The 23,936-nt window shown below is 42.8% G+C and overlaps 1 protein-coding gene across 2 annotated transcripts in view; it reads left to right on the top strand.

The window, feature by feature from the left end:
• The first annotated feature begins 347 nt into the window (after positions 1–347).
• Positions 348–23,936, top strand: part of DACH2 (dachshund family transcription factor 2) — a 256,065-nt gene continuing 232,476 nt past the window's right edge. For both annotated transcript variants that reach the window (XM_040090018.2, XM_040090019.1), the window contains exon 1: positions 348–841. In XM_040090018.2, coding sequence (XP_039945952.1) covers positions 348–841 — 494 coding nt within the window. The remainder of the gene's footprint in view (positions 842–23,936) is intronic.

Consider the following 23,936-nt stretch of genomic DNA (forward strand, 5'->3'; position numbering starts at 1 on the left):
CCCAGCCCGCGGAGCGGGAGCCCCTCGCGGCCGCGGGGTCCCCTCAAAAAACTTTACCCCGAGTTGCAGGCGCCGGGGCGCGCTGCCCTCGCTCCCTCACGCCCCCCGCCCCAGGTGCGCGGCCGGCGCTGCCCCGCCCCGCCCGCGCCCGCAGCCACTCGCGGCGGCGGCGCTGGCGGCGGGCGGGGCGCATTGGCTGGAGGGCGCCGTCACTCTCCCCCGGCGGCGCTGGGGAGGGGTCTGGGCGCTGCGTGCGGGCGGCGGGAGCGCGGCGGTCCGGCGGCACCGCGCGGAGCGCAGCGCGGGGCTGAGGCAGCCGCGGGGAGCCGCGCGGAGCCGCGCCGGCCATGGCGGTGTCCGCGCCGCCCGTCATCGCCGCAACTTCCAGCGGCGGCGGCGCGGGGGGCTCGGCGGGTTTGTTCCGGGCGGACCCGCTGTACTCCAGCCCCGCGGAGTCCCCGCGCCTCACCAACAGCCTCGTCAACACTTTCCTCTCGGCCGGCGGCGGCGGGGCCGGCGCGGGCGGCGGCGGCGGCGGCGGCGGCGGCAACGAGTGTAAGATGGTCGACCTGCACGGGGTGAAGGTGGCCTCGTTCCTCGTGGAGGGGCAGGAGCTGATCTGCCTGCCGCAGGTCTTTGATCTCTTCCTCAAGCACCTGGTGGGAGGGCTGCACACGGTCTACACCAAGCTGAAGCGGCTGGATATATCGCCCGTGGTGTGCACGGTGGAGCAGGTCCGCATCCTCCGCGGGTTGGGGGCCATCCAGCCCGGCGTCAACCGCTGCAAGCTCATCACCAGGAAGGACTTCGAAACTTTGTACAACGACTGCACCAACGCGAGGTGAGCGCAGGCTCCGCTCTCGGCCCCGGCCGGCCCGCGGGGAGCGCAGCCGGGGGCGGGGGCGCGGGTCCCCGGGGAGGGGGGCGTGGGGGGGCACCCAGGGGCTGAACGGGGCTGGGGTGCGGCGGTGCCGACATGGAAAACTTTTCCCTGCTTCCCTTAGTCCCCGCCGTGGCCGGGACCGCCGGGCAGCGGAGCGGCTCCGCGCGCCGCGCTCCAAACTTTTCTCCAAACAGGGAAAGACGATAGTTGCTGAAAGCACTCTTTATTAAAAAACACCCAACCTAAATCCCCCAAAGTTTTCTCCGTTATTTTTGTCCCGCTGGCACCCGCGGCTGTGCTCCGGCGCTCCCGCGGGCGGTGCCAGGCGGGTGCCCGGGCAGGGGCTGCGGGGCCCGGTGCCCCCCGGAGCGGCTCCGCTCCCGCACTCGCAGCTCTGGAGCGGCCGCAGCCCCTGCCCTGCCCGGCTTCGGTCACCGAGCCCCCGGGTCCCTGCTGCGTCCTGCATTCTCGGGGTTATAATCCTGGTTTGTGACCTCGTGGCTGCTGCCTTTTAGAAATGATAATGATCTAAATAAACACAAAACCCTCTCGGGGCTCGGCAGGAACACTGGTGCCGTGGGGCAAGGGTGTAAGGCAGGGACTTTGGAGATGCCGTTCCCCGCTTCAGCAGTTGGTGAGAGACGTCTCCAGAAACATTTCCATGTCAGCGTGCTGCTGCTTTCTGTGGCAGCAAACTTTCTTTACAGACGCTTCAGCGAGCTCTGAGTGCGATATCCGACCTGCAGCGTGCCAGCGTTCAGGGACTTGTGGGCTTTGTGTCACTGGTTCGACCTGCTTAGATCTGAAGGGGAGTTTTATTTTTAATAACTTAATTTCGTGCCGGTGCCGGGCCTGATCCTGCCCTCGCTGCTGAAGCAGGAGCAGACCGGGCGTCATTCTTGAATGCGGTATTTGCTTTGTTTCAATTCACTTTATGTTACAGGTGGCAGTTTAGAGATGCACTTAGTATCATATTAACTAGATTCCCAGATCTGTTAATAGGAACGATGTGCTTCTTTCCTTGCTCCCGTTCTGCCTGTGTAAGCCCTTCTCCCGCTGCCTGTTTCAATGTCAGGCACCTCGATGACATCACACCCACTCTTTTATTAAAGTGATGGGTTTGGAAGCGAGGTCTGAGACTTATATTAATTGTATCCAAATATATTAGATTACTGAGGGGCACATTTAACACGTAAATGCTTCTGTGAAATGTTTCCGAGACTCGACTAGCATTAAAGTTGATGGTTAAAGAAATACATCTCATTAATTTCTGTGACTGTGCCAAACTTTTCCTTTAGGGAAATACAGGATCTGATTTGATGATGCAGCCTGCAGATGCAGTCTGATTTTCTGCACTCTTACAACCAGCTATTTAAAACCTCAGCATGCTGGAGTGTTAAATATATAGAACTTGTATTTCACAACATTTTTTTTTTTTTTTTTTTTTTTTTTTTTTTCCCCTCCCGATTCTCTTCAACAAAGACTTATGGGCGTGATAGGACGGGGGAATGGGTAATGCAGGGAGCAGTGGGAAGGGTGCCTACGGGAGCCGTAGGTGAGGAGCCAGGTGATGCTCCAAGAGGGGCTGAAAGGAGCAGTGAGTGGAACGGAGCCCTGGGGAAAGGCTGGGGATCAGGCAGGGCAGAGCTCTCAACTCAGACTCACACGTGTTGAATGTGCTTAAACTCTCCCCACCCTGCTGTGAAAACCTTGTGTTTTTACCCGTTCAAGAATAGCAAATCCCTTTACATTTCACTTCTTTATGCCTCTTGAAGATGCCACTGGTTGGAAGAACCTGCTCTCGTCGAGGTGTTTTGCATTCACAGTTTCAGGTGCAAGGCATGAGGAGTGTTATCAGCACATCTGAAACTTTGCTCAAGGATTGTAACTTAATGTTAATTGTATTCTGACATGCTAATTAAATGCTTAATGCCTCATTTTATTTACAGATTATTATTTCCCTTGAACAGTCCATACTTACTGGGGAGAATGTTGGGTAAAAGTAGTTAAATACATGAGTGATCTTAATTATTTTTGTTTGCTGTGAAGTGACCTGAGAAGCACTGCAGTGCACGTTATCAAACAAATTAAATGCAGTAGAACTGTTAAAAGACGTGCTCACAGTTTTTAGTTCTGTACCTGCAAAGTAAAGACTTGAAAATATGTGGTGGTTTAGAAATACTGCTCTCAACTCGGAATACTGTGCATTGCTTTTCTAGTTAATATTTTGTTAATTGATGGCTATTTATATATTTATTTGCATACTTAGAAATGCTGCTGTGAACTCCAGAGCTGCCGGAAAGAGCAGTAAGAAATGCTGGGTATCATTGTTTTCACTGGCAATTGACTTGTAAAATCGGCATCTCTTACGTTAGTGTGCACATTTAGTTATTTTTTAAATTGGAATGCAAACCCATCAATTATATATAAGTGAAAAAAATACAAATTCTATTTCTCCTGCTTACTCTGTTGCTTTTTTTTTTAATTGAATTTGTCTACAGAGCTTGAAAGAGATGCAGAGAAAAACACCTGTGGGCAAAAGTTTTTTGGTGTTTGTGTTCTGTAGCAGGAGTTAACTCTGTCCAGCAGCTTTGACCCGAGTATTTCCATAGTAAGTTCACATGCCCTGTTTAAATTTTCATTCACGTGTTTACAGAATGTTCCTGAAATGTTTGTTGTTAGCCAGCACCATGCGCTCTAATTTGCAGGCAAGGTCTGTGAAATGGAACTAACTGCTCATTTCATTGCAGGTACCACCTTCAAGTGAGTAAAACATACTGACAAAATCTAGCACTGATGGGCAATACTTGAGAAGATAAATTATGGAGGATTGCTTAATTTAGTAGTAAAGCCTAACATTTACATAATTAAAAAAAACCCCACCAAACAACAAACTTTAATCAGGACTTATTTTTCAAAGGAAATTTAAAACTGTAGTAAGAACATGTTTATGATAGTACATATGTCAGTCCTGAAAAATATGGTTATATGAGTATGCTCACAACCTCTTCCACATGGTTCTGTATTTGATGGATGCTACTGGCCACTGGAAAAAGCATAGTGTTGGTCTGGATTATTCAGTGAATGGTCAGAATACTTTTCAGAAAAGAGCATTACAGTACATGGCACATTTTTCATGATTTAAAGTAACCAGTTAAGCTAATATTTTGCATTACTTCGGCTATTCGCAAACAATAAAAAGCTTTAGAAATGAATTTGAGCAGTAAATGCAGACATTTAATTTTATGAGATAATGAGGGTCTAGTCATGTTGACTATTAAAAGCTACCCTATAGTCAGCAGTACTCTGTCTTTTATTAGGAGACTGATGTCAAGATTATAATTAAAGCAATCCAGCCATACTGCACTGCACGCGGCTTCCTGTATATTGATAGGAAATGTGGACATCTGATTGTCCATAAACTTCTTTCCCTGAGTGCTTATTTAGCCTGCATTCAGACTTGGCCAGATTTATGAATTTGGAGGTGTTAGCATTTTTAAATAAAGATCAGTTTTTCCATTTCCTCTTCTTCTTTGGAGAGAGGGCTCACTTCAAACACTCTGGAGAGAGATCGCTGGCAAAGTGGATTCTGCTTGAGATGGAGAAAGGAATTCTCCCACTTTCTGAGCTGTGTAGTTACGCTTTTGGAAAAATCCCTCTTTCTTTTTGGATATCTTGAACGCCTGTGCCTGTTCAAAACTCCTAAAATACTTGAATATTTTCATCAGATGCATATCTAATCTGTAGAACCCTTGATTAAAATTCCCTTCTTTCTTCTTAGCACTAGAGCTCCCTATTTGAAGTATAACATGCTTTTTCTCCAAAATGGAGTATTTGTATGATTCCTGCATGTGTATATGCATAATACATATGTAATTTTCTACTGAGACTTCCACAACTGAAAAATACTGTGTTTTTGTAGCAAAGACAAAAAAGCTAAACAATTAGGTATTAATGATATTCTTGTTGCATATTCAAAAGGTCTTTGCAAGCATTTCTTCTCCTTTTTTTCTTTTCAACATTTCAACCTGCAGAACTCTTCACTGTCACTTCAAATCACACAATTCTACAAAGATAAAACAACATTTAAACTCATTTGCTTTGGGAGGAAAATTGAGCATTTGCACCCAATAAGCCTGATTGTGGAACTGCATGCAAATTGTGTTTTGATTTATCTCTTTTGCACTTTTTTCCATTTGAATTGATCTTGCATTAATTTCGCCAAGCGGCTCTGTGAGGCTGCAGATGTTGCCCTGTGTTTAATAAATCAATGAGACAGATCTGAATGAATCACTTCAGATGGATTCTCTGCTCGGTTTGATGTCTAGATGTTATTCTTAGCTTGTTATCATGACAGATGCATTAATGTTCCCATACACTGCCAGCAATGTCAAAGAGATTGAAGCTTTTAAAGTGGCGGTATCCCCTTTTCCCCCTTCTGTTGGAATAACTAAATTGCCTTTAGGAATAGGTCAAAATATAAATTTAATCTTGGCATTATTGTGGGGGAAGATGCTAAACTTCTGGTAGTATTATAGCGCAGGCAAATGCAGATTCTCGCAGAATGATTAATTATTCCCAAATAGTGGAGATCAATATTAAAATCTAAACATAGGATAGCTCCTTAATAGAGTAACCACTTTCTCTGCATTAATATTTCATTGTAATAGGAATGATACAAATAAATAATATAAGACTAGAACAAGTTAAAAGTATTGCTATAAATAGCATATCATTGTGTCCAAATTGATTACAGGCTGAAGTAAGGCTTTTCTCTTTTTCTACCTCATTAAGATTTTTCTTTTAAAGTTAAGTATGTCTGGATTCAACATCTGTTAGGTTTAAAATACTTGTTTATTATGTTTCTGCTACTACTCCCCTTGTAGGGCCAGTTATGTTGGAGAAGTTGTTGATCACCTTTAATTTTGGGTGAGTTTAGTCTGGTATCCATTATCTTGGACAGAACCTGTGGAACACAAACCATAAAAAGCTGGAAGATGTCTTTGTGGAAAGGTTTTAAATTCTGAAAAAAAGATAGCACAAAGTGCAAAGTACTCTGCACCATGAATAATGAAGATCTATTTCCCACGTAGGCTATGCACAGCTTTTATTCCTCAGTGTTTGCTAAACCGCTCATGGTCATCTTTGTTTTTCTTTAGAGGATAAAATAGTGTTTTGTGCAATCATTTTGTTAAACCTGATTTCTCTCTGTGGTCCTTTTTTCATTTTAAAAATTATCTAATTTTTCTAATCTTTTCCTTGGCACAGAAGAACTTTGACTTTTTGTCTTTAAGGCGTCTGAGAATAAATTGGAGAAACTGGCTGTAACGGATCTAGATTTATGTTGGCATTCTTGGTATTCTTGCTCCAGTAGTTCCAATTTGATAAAGGAAACAATATATGTAATAGAAATTCACAGTTTATTCAAATGAGTTTAAGCTTTAGCATTGTTATATTTGCCTTTCTCTCACCAATATATCAATGTGTGGCAATAGCCACACAATGCAATAGCATAATACTCAGAGAGCCTCCAGAAGGGACCAGCTCTGTAGATGGGGAATTATTCTCACGCTGGGGCTGTGGCTGCACACGCAGCCTCTGTGCGCTGGTTTGAAAGGCAGGGAAAATCAACTTCGGTGCGACTGAGGAGCGCAGCAAAACCCACTGAATTAAGGAATCATGTTTTATTTTATGGCCTTAGAGTGAGAAATTTCAGGCTGGAATTGGTGTTTCGTAAGGGCTGTTTGTCAGCTTTAGTATTAAAAAGGTGTTGAAATCTGGGCTTTAAAGTCTCTGTTTTGACTTTGCTGAGGTGAACCTCCCTTTCATGCCAGGGGCCGTTTGCCAGGACAAGGGCAAAGAACGTAAAAATGTTTCTAGGATCTGAGCCCTTCTCATCAAAGGTGGGACATATTTATTGAACCCTGCTTTTGAAAGGATTACGTTTTCCTGTGTTTTTGGATCTGATCATTTTCTTCCTGAATGTAGGATCTTGAATTTCTCTTGTGCCTTTCCAGAGGTGGTAATTACAAATTTTCTGAAGTTACAAACAAAATTGTCCAAATCCTTACTTTAAACTACATGGAAAGTTCCCAGCTGGTTGCTTTTGTAAGTTCCTCATGTGATTATCAGTGTAATAAAACCCGAACGTGTATGGAAAGGCACAATTTTAATGATTATTTACATACACAGTACTAGTATCAAACCCAAACATAATGAGGCTGCTTCAGAGTTCCTGCTGTCTGGATGTGTTCCTTTGGTGTAAGCCAAGGCAAGGTTTTTATATGTCCCGGTTAAACCTGCATTCCCAAGAATGTTAGTTAGTACTGATTCTTAGTGATTTAGATTTATCCTGCTTGATATTAGAAGCCCTGTCCCTCAGGGCTACATGCTTTTGATCTTTGTTCCCTCGTGGTAAAAACAGGGTTATCCAAAGTGACTCGGTAATAGGGTTTTCCCTCTCCCTTCGTTCTACAACCTGTAAGAAACACTGATCCCTATTAACTAATGTACTTTGATACCTGCCCCAGAAGGTTCCAATATCCGAATCCTGTAAAGCAGAAATTTCCTTGCTTGCCTTTAATTTTTGGTAGCGCAGCCGTGTTGTTTTGCGTGTGTAAAGTTTATTGTCACTAGCAGGCGTGGGGAGATTATTTTCCCTTGTCAGTACATCTTGACCCGCTGAGCCCATTTTACTCATTAAAATAGATTATGTCAGAACCTTTTGTGACTCACTCACAAATACCACTTCTCCAGAAAGTAAGAACCAAACCCAATTAATGTGCTCCCTTTATTACTGTGCAGTGGTTTAAAGTGTGATGTTTAGCAGTGTATATTGTTCCTACGATAAGGTATAAAATGTTCGATTGCAATTGTGCCTGATGTTATCAAGTTTCTGGAAATTGATATCTGGTACCGGCATTTAACCTACATCCATTCTGTCTGCTATCTATGGGATGGGTTAAAAAGAAAAAGTACTATTGATCTGTAGCTGGATTAAAGTTTGAAATCGGCAACAGCATGAACGCAAAAGGCTTTTTTATGATTTCTCAGCTTGCCATTGATCTACCAGTTTTATTGCATTCATTATTTATTAAAAGAATTTGCAAGCTAAACATAACGTTAAGCTAGTTTGCACACAGGGACTGCACTTAGGAAATTGAATGGAAATTGCATTAGAGATGAACATCTGTGCTATTTTTCCACTCGTGTGTTTATGGGTTTGTATAAAAGGTGTATTGGATTAACAGTTATAACCATTATAGCTTGCAGCAATATGTTAGGACCCCAAGCATTTAGTAGTTATTTAAGAAGGAGACTCTTTTTTTCTTGCATTAAAAAGTATAGTAATGCCATGACAAGCAGAGCTTTTATTAGATTATTCTTTATTAGTGGGCTTTTTACAACTAATGTGTAAAACCTGAGGTATCTTGCTGTATTATGCATGTGCACTATTATCTATGCTACATAAAGCTCCATTAATATTCTCATTAATTGAAGGTTTCCAGTGACAGTATTAGCTAAGGATTTGGCATATAGTCACTGAAGTATTGAAATGTATTTTATAGGAAGGTAAGTATTGAAAAGATCCTATTAATGTATATGTTCCTTCAGGTTTTTCCCTGCAAGTCAACTAGCTTACTCTCCTCCTTGAGCTGAGTGCCTTCTGTGAGGTGTTGTGTCAGTGAATCAGGTGAAGTTCTTAAATATTTTTAAATATTTTTCCATTTCAGTTAAATGGTTCAGTTGCCCTTAACACTGCCTGTAGTTGTGTGGGACTTATGAAGAGTAGGGTAGATCTAGAATTTTGAGGTAATCTCCTGTAGTGATTTTAGAGTTTCTTTATTGTGCTCCTTCTGTAAAACAGAGGAAAAACTACTTCAGGGGCTTTGGGTGAAAGTATGTATAATCAAGATGTTACCTATTTATTTGGTCTAAAAGTAAGTCCACTCTGTTTATGACTAAGATATACTGAAATACATCACGTTGTGCATCACCAGTGCACTTGCATTTATTCTGTTCAAGACTCAACCTGACACAGCTTGCAAGACTTGAGGGTTTCCAGTGCTCGGACACAGAAATCAGCTTCTTGCCAGGAGGTTGTGCTGCCTCCCTTGAATGCCACCCCTGCATCCTTTCTGTCTCTGGTAGGCCGACATTATTTTGAGCAGAGGTTGCTCTGATTTTTCTTTTAGAGAATCTCAGGGCTGCTTTTCAGCAGCATTTTGCTTTTACGGCCCTTAGTCTTCCTCAGTCTTGTTCCCAGCGATAGGCTCCTGTGATCAGAGTTTTTATGTTGCGTCAGATAAAAAAAAATTCACCTCCCCTGTAAGCTGGAGTTATAGTTAATATAGGATTTAGGCAATTAAGATATACACATATTCATTGATAAAATGTTTACATACACACAAATTTATGTATGATGTGGTTTAAACTAAACTGCATTTTTCCAAAGCTCTCTTAACCATGGAAATCAACTTTGATTTTTGGAGAGGGAGACTTTAGAATAATCTAGAAATTTGGTTTAAATTGCATTTGGTATGGGCATGAACTAAATTTGCTAAATAAACTTAGAGGGCTGTGTGGGCTATTTTGGAGTCCTTAGTTAAAATATTTTTTTTTTTTTTAATGCTTGTCATAGCCATGTGAATGAGTTATATTCTCAGCATGTAATTCAATTCTGTCCAGTCCGTGGCAAGAGAACTTTTAGCCTGGGATGCCCTTGTGGTATTTTAAATCAGCAAAACACCAAGACTTACTTTCTTTCCTTTTCTCAAGCCTCAGTGGGCAATAGAATTAATACAGAACACTTTTTATTTTAGAAAGTTCATCAGAGTTACTTCACTCTGTATATACGGTTCCAATTCTGACATACTTTGCAGAATCACAGAATTGTGGAGGTTAGCAGGGTTCTCTTGAGGTCATCTTTGTGCATTTTGAGATGATGGCTATCCCTCTAAACGGGAATGATGTGGACTGGATGGATGGACCATGGATCAGGAATTGGCTGGATGGTCATGCTCTGAGCTGCAATCAGCTGCTGGATATCCGAGTGCTGCTCTGTGAGCAGTGGCGTTCCAGAGTCAGATTGGCACTGGTGACAGGGACAGTGGGGATGGAGCCATTGGTGACAGGGACAGTGGGGATGGAGCCATTGGTGTCAGGGACAGTGGGGATGGAGCCATTGGTGACAGGGACAGTGGGATGGAGCCATTGGTGTCAGGGACAGTGGGGATGGAGCCATTGGTGACAGGGACGGGGGATGGAGCCATTGGTGACAGGGACAGGGGGATGGAGCCATTGGTGACAGGGATGGAGGGATGGAGCCATTGGTGTCAGGGACAGTGGGGATGGAGCCATTGGTGACAGGGACAGTGGGATGGAGCCATTGGTGTCAGGGACAGTGGGGATGGAGCCATTGGTGACAGGGACGGGGGATGGAGCCATTGGTGACAGGGACAGGGGGATGGAGCCATTGGTGACAGGGATGGAGGGATGGAGCCATTGGTGTCAGGGACAGTGGGGATGGAGCCATTGGTGACAGGGACAGTGGGGATGGAGCCATTGGTGACAGGGACAGTGGGGATGGAGCCATTGGTGTCAGGGACAGTGGGATGGAGCCATTGGTGTCAGGGACAGTGGGGATGGAGCCATTGGTGACAGGGACAGTGGGGATGGAGCCATTGGTGACAGGGACAGTGGGATGGAGCCATTGTTGACAGGGACGGGGGACGGAGCCATTGGTGACAGGGATGGAGGGATGGAGCCATTGGTGACAGGGACAGGGGGATGGAGCCATTGGTGACAGGGATGGAGGGATGGAGCCATTGGTGACAGGGACAGTGGGATTGAGCCATTGGTGACAGGGATGGAGGGATGAAGCCATTGGTGACAGTGACAGTGGGATGGAGCCATTGGTGACAGTGACAGGAGGATGGAGCCATTGGTGACAGTGATGGGGGATGGAGCCATTGGTGGGAGGGATGGAGCCATTGGTGACAGGGATAGTGGGACAGAGCCATTAGTGACAGGGACAATGGGATGGAGCCATTGGTGACAGGGACAGTGGGATGGAGCCATTGGTGACAGGGACAGTGGGATGGAGCCATTAGTGACAGGGACAGTGGGATGGAGCCATTGGTGACAGGGACAGTGGGATGAAGCCATTAGTGACAGTGACAGTGGGATGGAGCCATTGGTGACAGGGACAGGGGATGGAGCCATTGGTGACAGGGACAGTGGGATTGAGCCATTGGTGACAGGGACAGTGGGATGGAGCCATTAGTGACAGGGACAGTGGGATGGAGCCATTGGTGACAGTGACAGTGGGATTGAGCCATTGGTGACAGGGACAGGGGATGGAGCCATTGGTGACAGGGACAGTGCGATTGAGCCATTAGTGACAGGGACAGTGGGATGGAGCCATTGGTGACAGTGACAGTGGGATGAAGCCATTGGTGACAGTGACAGTGGGATGGAGCCATTGGTGACAGGGATGGAGGGATGGAGCCATTGGTGACAGGGATAGTGGGACAGAGCCATTAGTGACAGGGACAGTGGGATGGAGCCATTGGTGTCAGGGAGAGTGGCATGGAGCCATTGGTGACAGGGACAGTGGGATGGAGCCATTGCTGATGGTGACAGGGGGCTGGAGCCATCGGTGACAGTGACAGAGGGCTGGAGCCATCGGTGACAGTGACAGGGGGATGGAGCCATTGGTGACAGTGACAGGGGGATGGAGCCATTGGTGACAGTGACAGGGGGATGGAGCCATTGCTGATGGTGACAGGGGGATGGAGCCATCAGTGACAGTGACAGGGGATGGAGCCGCAGCCCCAGGCTGGGTTGGGTGGTCACATGCTGGAGGGCAGGGATGGATCCAGAGGGGCCTGGACAGGCTGCAGAGGTGGGATTGAGCAAACCTGGTGCAGCTGGGGAAGGCCAGATTCGGGTGCTGGATCTGGGCCAGGGCAGTCCCCAGCACAGGCTGGGCAGGGAAGGGACTGAGAGCAGCCCTGAGGTGAGGGACTTGGGGATGTTGGTGCATGAGGAGCTCAACAGGACCCAGCCACGTGTGCTGGATCCCCAAACACCCTCACGTCCTGGACTGCATCAAAGGAGCGTGGCCAGCAGGTCAGAGAGATGGCCCAGGGTGCCCAGAGCAGCTGTGGCTGACCCTGGATCCCTAAAAGTGTCCAAGGCCAGGCTGGACGGGGCTTGGAGCAGCCTGGGACAGTGGAAGGTGTCCCTGCCCGTGGCAGGGGGTGGAATGAACTAATTTAAGGTTCGTTCCAGCCCAAACCATTCTGGGATTTTGTGGTCTAGACGCGTTCCTCTGTATCAGCAGGCTCAGCTGGAGTTGGTTGTCCTGAGCTGTCTCCAGTTAGATTTTGAATGTTTGCAACATTCAAATTGCCCAGCCTTTCTGGGCAACTTATTTGCAGAGCAGAAATGCCTGTGGTGTGGAATAAAGATTTTATTGGGATGGCTGGAGTCTGTGGGAGTTGGGAAATGTCACAGGCAGCCACTGCTGGGGTCACTGCCTGCTGAGGAGTCACTCAGGCAGGTGAGCACAGACACTCTGCTGCTGTGTTTTTCCTTCCTGGGAAAGAGCCATGTCATCTTGTGCCATCTCTGTCTCACAAACAATTTCCTGAAATCCTGTGTGCGCTGAGGAGCTGACTTTCCCTATTCCCCGCCACCCCTAGAGAAGAATATTTTATATTTGTAATTAGAAAAATAAAGGTGGCTGTAAAGAAAACTCCTGGCACAAGAGGTTGTGCCAGTAGGGGGATTTAGTTACTTGTATGTTACAGTAACTTAAGAGTTTCTAATTAACAAGATAAAGCTAGTTGAAAAAATATTTTGAGCTTTGTTTAGAACCTCTAATTAGCATGTTTAAAATACTATGCATTATGCTTTTTCTTACATTTGTAGCAGTTGTTTTTGCCTAGTGCAAGTTTTACATGCTAGCTAATAGACGGTTTTGATGACAGTTAATCAGAGAATGTCCTGTGTCTGTGAAATGTTACCCCTGTTGTTTTCTGTAAGGCTGATGAAGGCATCTCTCTTCAGGGCTGCAGGTGTCTGCAGCTGCCTCCTCTCCTCTTCATACTTTTAAATATTGTTGTGTGCTGAAGGAGGGCAATTTTCTAAAGAGCTGCTGAGATAATACTGAAAAATAGAAGCAGAAAAATGTCAGGTCTTTCCAGTGAGACTTAAAATACATGTCTAAACAAGAAGAACCTGAAACCCCTCCCCCAAACACACAAAAACTCCCCAAACCAACAATAAAAAAAAAATAACAGAGCAGAGCAAGGTGGTAAAATACTGGCAGTTAGACAGGAGCAGAATATGGATAGTGAAACAGGACCCAAGGTAATGAACTCAGTGTTCTGTTCCTCTGTTGTACGAGCTTGTTGCTAAAAGATGTGCTTGTAAGTTTGGGGAGTCTTTTGGCTTTTAAGGCTTTATTTGTTGGGGTTTTTTAATATGGCAGTTCATGTATCTTATCAAAATTCCTTGAGTTGAGAATCCTGCCATTACAAAATTATTTTTATTTTCTCCCAGGCTTTCTGACTGCAAAGAGCTCAGTACAGTCTGTCTGCAGCTTTTGCTCCTGTGCTGCCTTCCAGGTGTGTGCCGTGCCTGTGTGCCTGGGCTGAAGCACTGCTCTCAACAGCCACAGTGCCTCTTGCAGGAGCTCTCTGCAAGGGTTTGGCCAGAACTGTTGCTGTAACACTGCAGACCTCACTTGTTCTCGTGGTCAGAAGTGCTGAAGAGCATTAATTGATTCTGCTGTTGTGTGAGCTGAGGTCTCTTCACTCAGAATGAGAATTGCTGTCACTTCTTTCTGCTCTGTTTTTATGAATTCCCTTACTTGCTACCCAAGTGACTTCTTGTTCAAACAATGCTCTTCTTGCTGGATCTCAGGAGCATTTCTGTCTTTAAATTTCATTAATTATTTTTCTCTTGTGTGTTAAACTAGGGGGTTTCTGGTCATCCACTTACCCTGCCCTTTTTTAATATGCTTCCTGCAAAGTTTTAGTTCGCATGTCCCTCTCCCACCCCACAACCACAGCCCTCTAATAAACTGCTCCATCTTAGTTATTCCTGCTTAGAGGAGAGAATCTCTATTCATGTTGGTGTGGAAGCAAAACAAAAAATACTGATGGGACATTTATTGTAGTCATCTTTCCTGAGTACTGCATAGACTGCAGTAGAGTAGTTCAGATTATGATGTTAGACTTTCAAAGCCGTTTTCAAGAACTTACGTTCACTGAGTGAAGTTCAGTTGAGTCACTGAGCTCTTAACACTGGTATATTCTGATCTGGATGGAAACTCTTCATCAGGACTTTTTTCATGTGAAGTTTCGGATAGTGTAAGTGCTGTATTTTTGTTAGTTTTTTGAAACTCAGCTATTAACAAGAAGCTAAATGCCTGGCAGGGATGAGCATCTCTGCTGCTCAGTCTCTCATGTAAGCCAGCTACGTGTGGGGTTTATTCCACCAGGACTGCGTTTCATTTAAGTAGTGTGTTGTATTAGGGTCTGAATGTGCCTGTTCTTGATGGTCATTTCCCCCCATCCTTGGCTGACAGAGAATTTCTCTTTGACATATTCAGGTTCTTAGGGCCACACAGCTTCATCTTTCTGCCTCATCTAGACTGGCCTGTCGTTCACAAAAACAACACAACAACTCAATACACAACAGCAGACACCACTCCCGGGTTTCATTTGCTGTGTTGGTCACTGAGTTGTCTTTAAAACTTTAAAAGTGTCTCTTAAGCTCAAAAAGTGTAAGATTTTCTTGACCATATTTTGATATCATTGTTTGTAGGGGTTTTTGATGTTGCTCTTCTTGCTTCTCCGTTTTAGTTAGAAGCTCTTTTTAGCATGTTATGCACATGAAGTAGTTTATCTGATGGTGTCGGATTGTTTCCAGAATAATCCCCTGTAGCATCCAGCGCTATGAGAATTTAAGTGAAAGTAAGCAAGTTTACAGACAGTAGGTGAGCAAAGAGTGTTTTTGTTTAAGTGTTGAGATTGATTGCTTAGTTTGCTTGTATGACTGTAGGCAGAATTTGAAAGTTCCTTTTTTTTTTTTGCTGTTGGTTTTGCATAACGTCCGGACGCAGCCAGAGCTTTCTGTGTAAGACTGCAGAGGAGACTGAATGAATGAACACGAAGTCTTTGGATCTGTCATGAAGGAGGAGATTGCTTTGCTTTGTCTTTTTGACTCATTGCAGGTGAAATTTCACAGTGGAGCCATTGCAGAACCAGAGTCTTCCAGCTGATTTCAGTGATTTTTGAATCACCGGCACAGAAACCAAAGATAGATCATAACCATAGGGCCAAACGTCAGTGCATAGCCATGAATTAATTTGTAAATTACTTAGGGGCCACATCAGGAAACATTTCATGCAAAATTGGAGGTGGAGTAATGAAACAATCCTTGGGACATCACTTGTATCCCCTATGTATTTAATGGATCTCATATTTAGATAGGTTTTTATTAATTAAGTCCATATATTTGTAGAGGAAATAAAGATAGAGAAAGTGCATAGTGGAACCCCAAACCTTTCCAGTAAAGATACATATATCTGCATTTTTGTGATTAAAGGCACTACATGGCTAGGAGTAGTGAGAGTCAATAGATGTTTATTTGCCTTGCCTAGTAAACACTTGTCAGGAATCAGAGATTACAGGATGAATAGGAATATTCACTTTTTCCACTGAAAAGTGGTGATAAATACAAATCATTTTAGTATAGGGAATACTATAAGATTGTTGCTGTGTGTATATTGTACACTGCTGATACTCAGAAATCCTTACTTGGAGCATAATCATATTTAATGTGCTTGAGACTAGCTTGATTATTTTTAATCAGGGAGTGGATTTTAATTGTCTAAATGGAGGTGAATGCATGTAAAGAATAGTGAAAAATAATTTTATGTACCTTAACAGTTTAAAAAGTAGTGCACTGATAGTTACTATTTATTTAATTAGCACATACATTTCATAAAGGTTATGGCATCATAGGTAGCATCCTGGATATTTAGCCAAATCTTGATTAATTCTTGCAGAATTCAGAAAAGACTGAAACATGATGAAGGGCAAACCACCAATTGCTGTATTTGTGTGAATACTGTACAAGCCCAAATGGTGGTGGGTGATCAGTACTTCACACATGCACCTGGCTTTTCTGGGAAATCCTTTGCACTCTCTGAAGGGGAGTGGCCATTGGTGGGCTATTTATGACTCTGATTTTGGTGGAAAATTCAGCCTTGTGTGTCATTTAGACTTTGTGACATGTGTAGCCTCCCAGGGCCTAATGACTTGTCTGCAGATGGGCTGTTATTTATTACAGTCATGTAGAATAAAATTGATTGTCTTCTAAAATTAATTTTTCATTTGCCTCCAGCTCTGCTTTAATAGAGGACACACAGTTGCCTGTTTGCAGAAATACTGTTTAATCACATTAATATCTCAGCCCCCCAGGCTGGTGAAGATAATTGTACAAACGAACAGCAAAATCTGTATCTTTAACTTCTTTTTATGATTAAATTATGCAAATGACTTATCTCCTGCCCTTCCAAGCACTAATCATCTAATTAGGAATGATGTGTTAAAGGGATGGTTTTGAATCTGGAGAAGGGGAGAATGGAGGAAGCAGAAAATGGGACCTGACAATGAAACTGCTGAAAGTACTATAGCAGTACAAGATAAATTTGTGTACGTGTTCAAAAAGCAATAATAAATGCTTGTTGTGCTGATTCTAGTCCTGATTTATAAGAGGCTATTTTCATAAGAGGATTTCTGTCTGATCTTTGCCCATAATTTTCCATAATAACTTTAAATTCTATATTATTGTTGTTATTATTAACTTAGTACTTTCTCTTCCAGTTCTCATAAACAATGAGTGCAAATGTCTCTGCATTTGGCTTTAGTAATAGAATGGTTTGAAAGACAGAATATGTTTATTTGTAGTTTGCTTTTTATCAAAGTGCTTGTCATTGTACTGGTAGATGTCCTGAGCCTGTTAAATACTTCACATATCACAGTCTCTCTTTTTTGAATACTTAACTGTTGGTTAAAGAAACTCACAGCTTTGCATTTTAATATAAAAATACAAATGTCAAGTAAAGAGGGTGCTCATCTCTTCAGCATCCTGTGCCTAGTTGGTGGAGTTTCCCTTTGAGTGATAACCTTTAAATTTAGATATTTAAGCGATCATAAATTTATATTTTATTCATATTTTTATGAAATAAAATATGTTAAAGGTACACCAAACCAACTCATACCAGGTGATAGCCCCGAGAGCTTGGTGATGTATTTGTTCGTGTTTTCCCTTTACTTGACTACTGCTGTACTTTCTCTACATGATTAAAATGCAGTTAACCAACAAAATAAAAATATTCTAGAGACGAACTGAAATTTCAGGTATTCCTCTATGAGAGTGAACTAATTCCTTCATGAACGTGTGAAAGTGTTCATGCATGAGAGTATATGGATTCATGGGATGCTGTTTGTAGGTAACCAGTATCTTCCACGCTCCCCAAGACGTCTTTCACCATCTGCCTCATTCTTTAAGGAACCTTAGCTTTCCTTCCTGTGTGTCAGGCTTGTGCCCATGTGTCTGTCAGACTCAGGTTTGCTGATTCAATCTGAGGAGCTTAACTTCCCCAGGAAGGTGTGAAACACTTTTACAAATGTAGGTATTCCCCCAGAAGAAGCCAAAGGCAATGATGTCAAAATAATCTTTTTTTGATGCTTAAGTGTATGTCTTGGGGATTTAAGAAGGATGAAAAACCTCACACAAATGAGTTTTAAAAAAATTAAAGTGCTGACTGGGGCAGATAATCTGGCTTTTCTGTGTTGGTTTTGGATGGTTTAGCATAAAGGATGCAAGTCCTGACACTGCTTCCATTTGTCTGACACAGACATAAATTGCTGGTGGAATGTTTTCATAAACACTTCATGGATGGGGAGGCTGCATTTCTTTCTGTACCTTCCAGCAATAGGATTGAATCAAATCCGTTCACATCTGTCTTTGTATGTATTTTCATCATAATTCACGCAAATTCTTCTCAAAAGGAAAGTTGAGACCACCTTGTTGAAGAGGGCTTGCACCAAATGTTTGTGCCGGAATATTTGTGTAAGTAATTTCAGTACACGAAGTCTAAATATATTTTGGCAGAATTAAAGGAGACTCAAAAAGAACATGGGATTTCTTATTCTATTACAAGGTTCTTATTGTATAAAAAGGGATCCATCGGGGGTTTAAATCGCAGTGAAGGCTTTGAGCAGAGCTGCTCTTCTTTGGGTAGGAATTCTGTGATAATTAAGGAGCAAACAATCCTAGACTACTTCTGTTTCTTTTGGAGTGGCTGGATCCAGATACCACAAGGAGAGATAAAAATAGAGGCTTTGTGCTTAGGCTGATAGTGTGTGATAAGTCAGTGGAGAGCATGCTGGACTGCATCCAGCTGCCATTCTTTGTGTGGCTGAATTTCCTAAGCCTGATGGCTTTTGGCAGAGGTGTTGTAGTCTGTCGGACGGTGGTACTGAGGTCAGGATTTCTGAGATGGGCACCTGCTGAGAGACCATTTGTAGTTGGTTTTAGCATCAACAAGGAGTCTAAAAACTCTTGTTGTCTGTGTGTCCTGCATTTCCCAACTCTTAAGCAGAGGTAATCTGCAGCAAAGACTTGGATATTGTCACCGAGACACACAAAGCAGTCACACGCAGACAAGAGATTTTCGCAGAGGTTCTTCTGATCCAGCTCCCAGCTGAGAGAGCCGAGAGAAGAGACCCCTTTGTTTATTCTTTTACTTTTTATACATTTGTGGGTCCAGCAGAAGATTGGCTTTTTGGGGTTTCCACCCCTCAGCCTCAGTGGCCAGACGAATTGTCAGTTACAATTGTTTTCAGGTTAGAAATATGCAAACAAAGGACAAAGAATGAAAAACAAAGGATTTGTTTATGTTACATCTGTGGGAAAGGTAGAAAACTGCTCTTAATATTGTACAATAACTAAAAAGATCTGACTCCATTTAAGAAAATCAAAAGGCTCAGAAAAACCAGGGTAACAGGATATCTTTTTCTTTTCTGTGTCTGCACATGCTCAGGGCTTTATCTTAGCCCGCTGCTCATTCAGATGTTTTTCTTATCTCTCCACTGGGCAGTTTGTGCTGAGTAATGATATGTGACAACAGATGGTAGATATTGAGTTGTTCCATGAATTAAGTTAGTCTTGCAAGAAGTTGAACAGGAAAGATTTCTTTTAAGACTTCCCAATTAACAGGTACAGTGGTGGAGCTGTGTCATTATTTTTCTCGGTGTTTGGAAAGTGTTAAGTCATTTAACTTCACCCCCACGAGTGGCTGGAGTGCTGGGTTTACCTGGAGTGCCCAATTCTCCGTGCTGACATAAATGGTGATTGCTAAAATATCCAGCAGCCTTTCTTAACACGGTCAAATTGTGAAGTCTTTTAAGTGTGAGATAATTCAAGTCGATCTTGACCTCTCTAATTACTGCCCATGCAGGGCATGGTGAGAGAAGTGGAGATGAGTGTTTCCATTACTCTCATGCCTCACTGTTCCTGTACTGTGTGAAGGAAAGGACTATACACAAATAAACAGCAGGAAAGTTAACACCTACTACTTTTTCCTTCTTTAGATTTCTTTCTCTTACAATCATTCAAGGCAAAGGCTATTTCGGTATTAATCAAATTACATATTAAATTAAAATTATTACTGTACAGAACACTAAAGTGTTATGCTCTTCCTCTACCATGATCTTACAGCAAATCCTATACCAGTGGTAAGGTCTACGCCAGCTGTGACATTTAAGAGCAATGAGAGTTCTTACAGATGAGTGGTCGTAGTTATTGATTTGTCTGCTAATTTCAACTTGATTCAGTCTAGAAATCCAAATGAATTCCTTTCTGTGGTCTTATTGTGGGTTGGGGTAATTGAATATTTTTGAAGAAGCACTGTCATTGGGCTGAGATTTTGGCAAATACCGAGACATACTGGAACATTTAAATATTCAAGGATGTCAGCATACATTATATGATGCACAGTTTCTGGAATTATGGATAATACAGACTGAAGCTGTATTGACCAAGTTTCCTTGACTTCCCAAGAATAATGTGAAGATCTTTATTCACCCATACGGTTGAAAGTCTACAGAAAACAGTAGTCTCTGCTTTCCACAGCAGTAGGGTGCCCACTGCTTCATCTCTTTTTCAGAGCCTGATAGTGCAAGAGCATGAAATGATGCCCCGACCATATCTGTGTGGTCAATTTAATATATTCCCAAAGCTCTGCTATTTCTTAAAAGTTATAATCTTTCATCTTGGTTTTTCAGAAATTGCTGAACTTGTGCATTTGATGACTCACAAACGTTAGAGAGGTCGACTTTCTTCATGGACCTGTGATTAGCTGTCCATGACTCAGTGTTGTTTGAGCTGGAATATGCAGTGGTCTTCAAATTGCAGCTGCATGAAAGTGTTGTGGGAAAGCATGCAGAAAAAAACACTGGAAATACTGGGAGGATTCACAGCCCCCTTTAAACTGTGGAGTCTGTACATAAGTGACCCTTGAAGTCACTTCTGCCAAAATAACCTCTCTTGATCATATTCTGTGTATTGTAAGAGTCAGGAGAAATAAGCAGTCATTAAATTAATTGGTGTTGCATAAGAGGGTGAAGTCGGGATTTCAAGGCTGTACCGACACATGGGTTAATCCTTCTGTAGGAATTGATCTGCGTTTCTGCAGTCTCTGGTGTTGATGAATCCTTGTTGTCAGCCATGTATCGTGGAAAGCAGGACTGGGAAGGGTTTAACCTTGTATTTTTCAAGTGAATTCTTTGTCCAGTTTTGCAGATGCTATCCTTATGTATGTGCAGGAGATTCTTAATATTGTTATTAATATCTCAGGATGTTAGTGTCTGATTTTGGCAGTGGACAGAGCAATAGTTTGAGGGTAGTGAGTGTGCCTAAACTGTACCCCCTTTATGAAGCGTGCTGGTACACATGTCTTCTGTTTACTTGGCTGCCAAGCTTCAACCCTCTGCCAGCAAATAGGGTGAAATAGTAACAGGACGCATCAGTTCTGGATCCGTTCAAATATAAGCAGATTGCCTGAGGGCTCTTCATGTAGTTACTTTTACTCAGAAAATACAAAGATGTATCACAACTGGATCTTGTCTCTTTACATTTGAGATCAGACTCGTGTCTCTGTCTCTGTAGACCCGTACAGGCAGCCTGCTTGTGGAATTGTGTATCTGAGTGGTTACCAAGGAGCAGCATCATTCCTGACAAGTCATTGTTGGAAACTGTTTGGCAAAGTCTGTGGGACAGACAGAAAACAGCGATATGGGACTCTGTAGATTCAAGGGGTACTTTCATCTTGGAAAGTGTCGGGGGAAAAGTGAAGAAATGAGAGCAAAGGTATCCAGGAGCATTCGCCATGTGACTTTTTTTTTTTTTTTTCCCCTCCCGACACTTAAGAATTCTTATTTAATGGCATAATATATTTACCTTAGGTAAGCAATTAAAGTTAATTAAAAAACTAAACCAAACAATCACTCTGTGAATGCATAATATGAAACACACATGTAATAATCTAGAACAGTAAGGTATGTATTCCATAGTGCAGTTACTTTGGCCTGGAAGGTTGCTCAGATCCCGCTTTAGATGTTAAAAATTAATTTTTAGGAATGGAATAATTTTTTTGTGTGATAAAATACAAACTTTAAAGGGAAGAACCTTTCTCTATAACATATTTTTTGATAAATTCCTTCTGACTTATTTTCCTGAAGCCAGTTGGAGAGAATAAGTCATGAGTATAGGTAATATGAAAAAAATAAAACTCATTTGAGTTCAGCAGCTTCCCCAGAAGACTGGGAATCATTTCTGTAGTCTGAACAGTTTGGGTTGTTCCACAGCTGGTTGGGAAGGAGCTGGTTCCATTCCTGGTTGGAGCCCTTGTACACAGATCTGTGCCTGGCAGGAGGAGTTGGTTTGGTTTTCTTTGAATCCATCTCACTTGATGCTGTGGATTTGCAGAACTGAGGTTGCATTTGATTCTGGAAATCAAAGCATTTTTTGACGGGTAAAAATTCCCAGAAATGTATTATGCCTGGACAAAATGATGTGCTGTGGATTTTTGCTTGAGAAATCATCATTTTTTAATTTTTCTATACATGAACTCTATTTGTTCTGTATATGTATAACTCATAAACTAGATTTTCAAAAAGAATGTTTATTAATCATAACTAAGTTGTGTTTGCATTTGTACTGCACTTAGTGTTGTGGTACTCTCAGGAATTCCCCATGGTGTTAATTCTCCCTGGGCACTGGATGTTAAACTGCTCCAATAGCTTATGAATCTTAGATCTTGATTTTCAGGTAATTGACAAAAAGCATGAAGAGCAGCTATATCCCCAGGGGCCCTTGAAATTCTCTTGGTTACTGGGGCAAGATGAGTATTTCAGTGGCTGTTTTGGAAAACTTCAACCAGAGTCACTCAAGGTCAAACAAATCTAGAGAGGCAATTCTTCCCCATACCCTGAAAATACAGCAGCTTAGAAGGTGCAGCTTTACAGAACTCTGTAATAGTAACTCTGTTTTATTATGGGATGAAGGTAAAAAATATTTTCCAGATTTTCCCCTTTATGTTTTCATCATAACAGCAGCCTTAAATTTGGCTATAGGAAAAAAAATGAGGTTTTTTATCTCTTTATTCTCCTAGTACCATCAGTATAGAGCTTGAGGTTGCTGCTTCTTCAACTCTTGTTACACTTAATAATCAAAGTGTGAAGAATAACAGATTGATAAATTCAGTCTCTCGATCCTTGTCCTAAATTAATTTATCTTTTCAAATATTCATATGCAAACTCGGTTGGAATTAAGATTTAAAAATACAGAAGAACTGAGCTTGTCACATCTGTGGTTACATAAAAATAGGGCTTTACTTCATGATATTAAAGCAACAAATTACTGGTTTTTTCCTAGGACAGGCAGATCATCTTTCTCAGTATAGTCTGATTTTATCATTTATAGTTCTCTGAATATCCCATATAATTTGCACTTTGCAGATAATGTAGACTTCTGAAGATCTTCACCATGGAATTTGTATTTTGTTTTTGTGGTGAGAAGCAGGGAACAACCCTCTCATCATTTATATATCGTGACCCAGCATCTCGGAGCCTTGGGCTATTATTTCAAAATCCAATATATTCAAACTTCGGCCTCAGAGAGCAGTAGGATCAGTACACAAGAACAACAGAGTGATAAATATAGATTTTTCATTAAGGAAAAGACTATATCCTGTCATTTTTGAATCAGTGTTGGAAGGAGGATCTGAGAATTCATAGCCTCCTGTAGGGTTGGACATTGTTTTTGTTCCATAAGAGGACTTTTCCCAGCCTTTTCATATCGCTGTGAGCAAGGCACCGCCACCGCGCAGAAATAAAATTTCAATGTATGCTAAAGGAGGGTTCCACTAACGCTGTGACATTAATTTAATGCAAGTCAGTTTTGAGGTGTGCACGATGAGCGGGGAGCTGGGGAGCCCCGCTCGCTCCCGGGGCCGGATTGTGCTGCGCGATGCAGATCCAGGTGCAGGATCTTGGCTCGGGGTACGCCTCTCCTCCCCGCACCAGGAGCTTGCTGCTCCACTCAGATTACGCACAGGATCGTTCCTTGGAGCACAGAAACCCCGGGTTTCCAGGATGAAATGGGGCTCCTGGATGGATGGCATATGCTTTTAGGCATCTCCTGGATGAATGTCCATATGTACGTGGAAGGCACACCACCCCCACGGAGGAGGGGGATCTGCTTCAGTTCTGGAAATCGCTGAACTCCTCAGAGCTGTTAACACATGTGATATTCTGGGAGACTTTCCGATTCTAGGGATGCTTTTTCTTTTAGTTTAAACAGATTTTCACTCAATTTCCTTAAATAGAGCAGCTGTGATAGTGTACAAACAGTCAGAATCTGTGCTGAACAGTAATTCTTGTGCTGTTTGTTCCATTCTCAAGGA

Source organism: Hirundo rustica, chromosome Z, assembly GCF_015227805.2.
Source record: "Hirundo rustica isolate bHirRus1 chromosome Z, bHirRus1.pri.v3, whole genome shotgun sequence".
Lineage (NCBI taxonomy): Eukaryota > Metazoa > Chordata > Aves > Passeriformes > Hirundinidae > Hirundo > Hirundo rustica.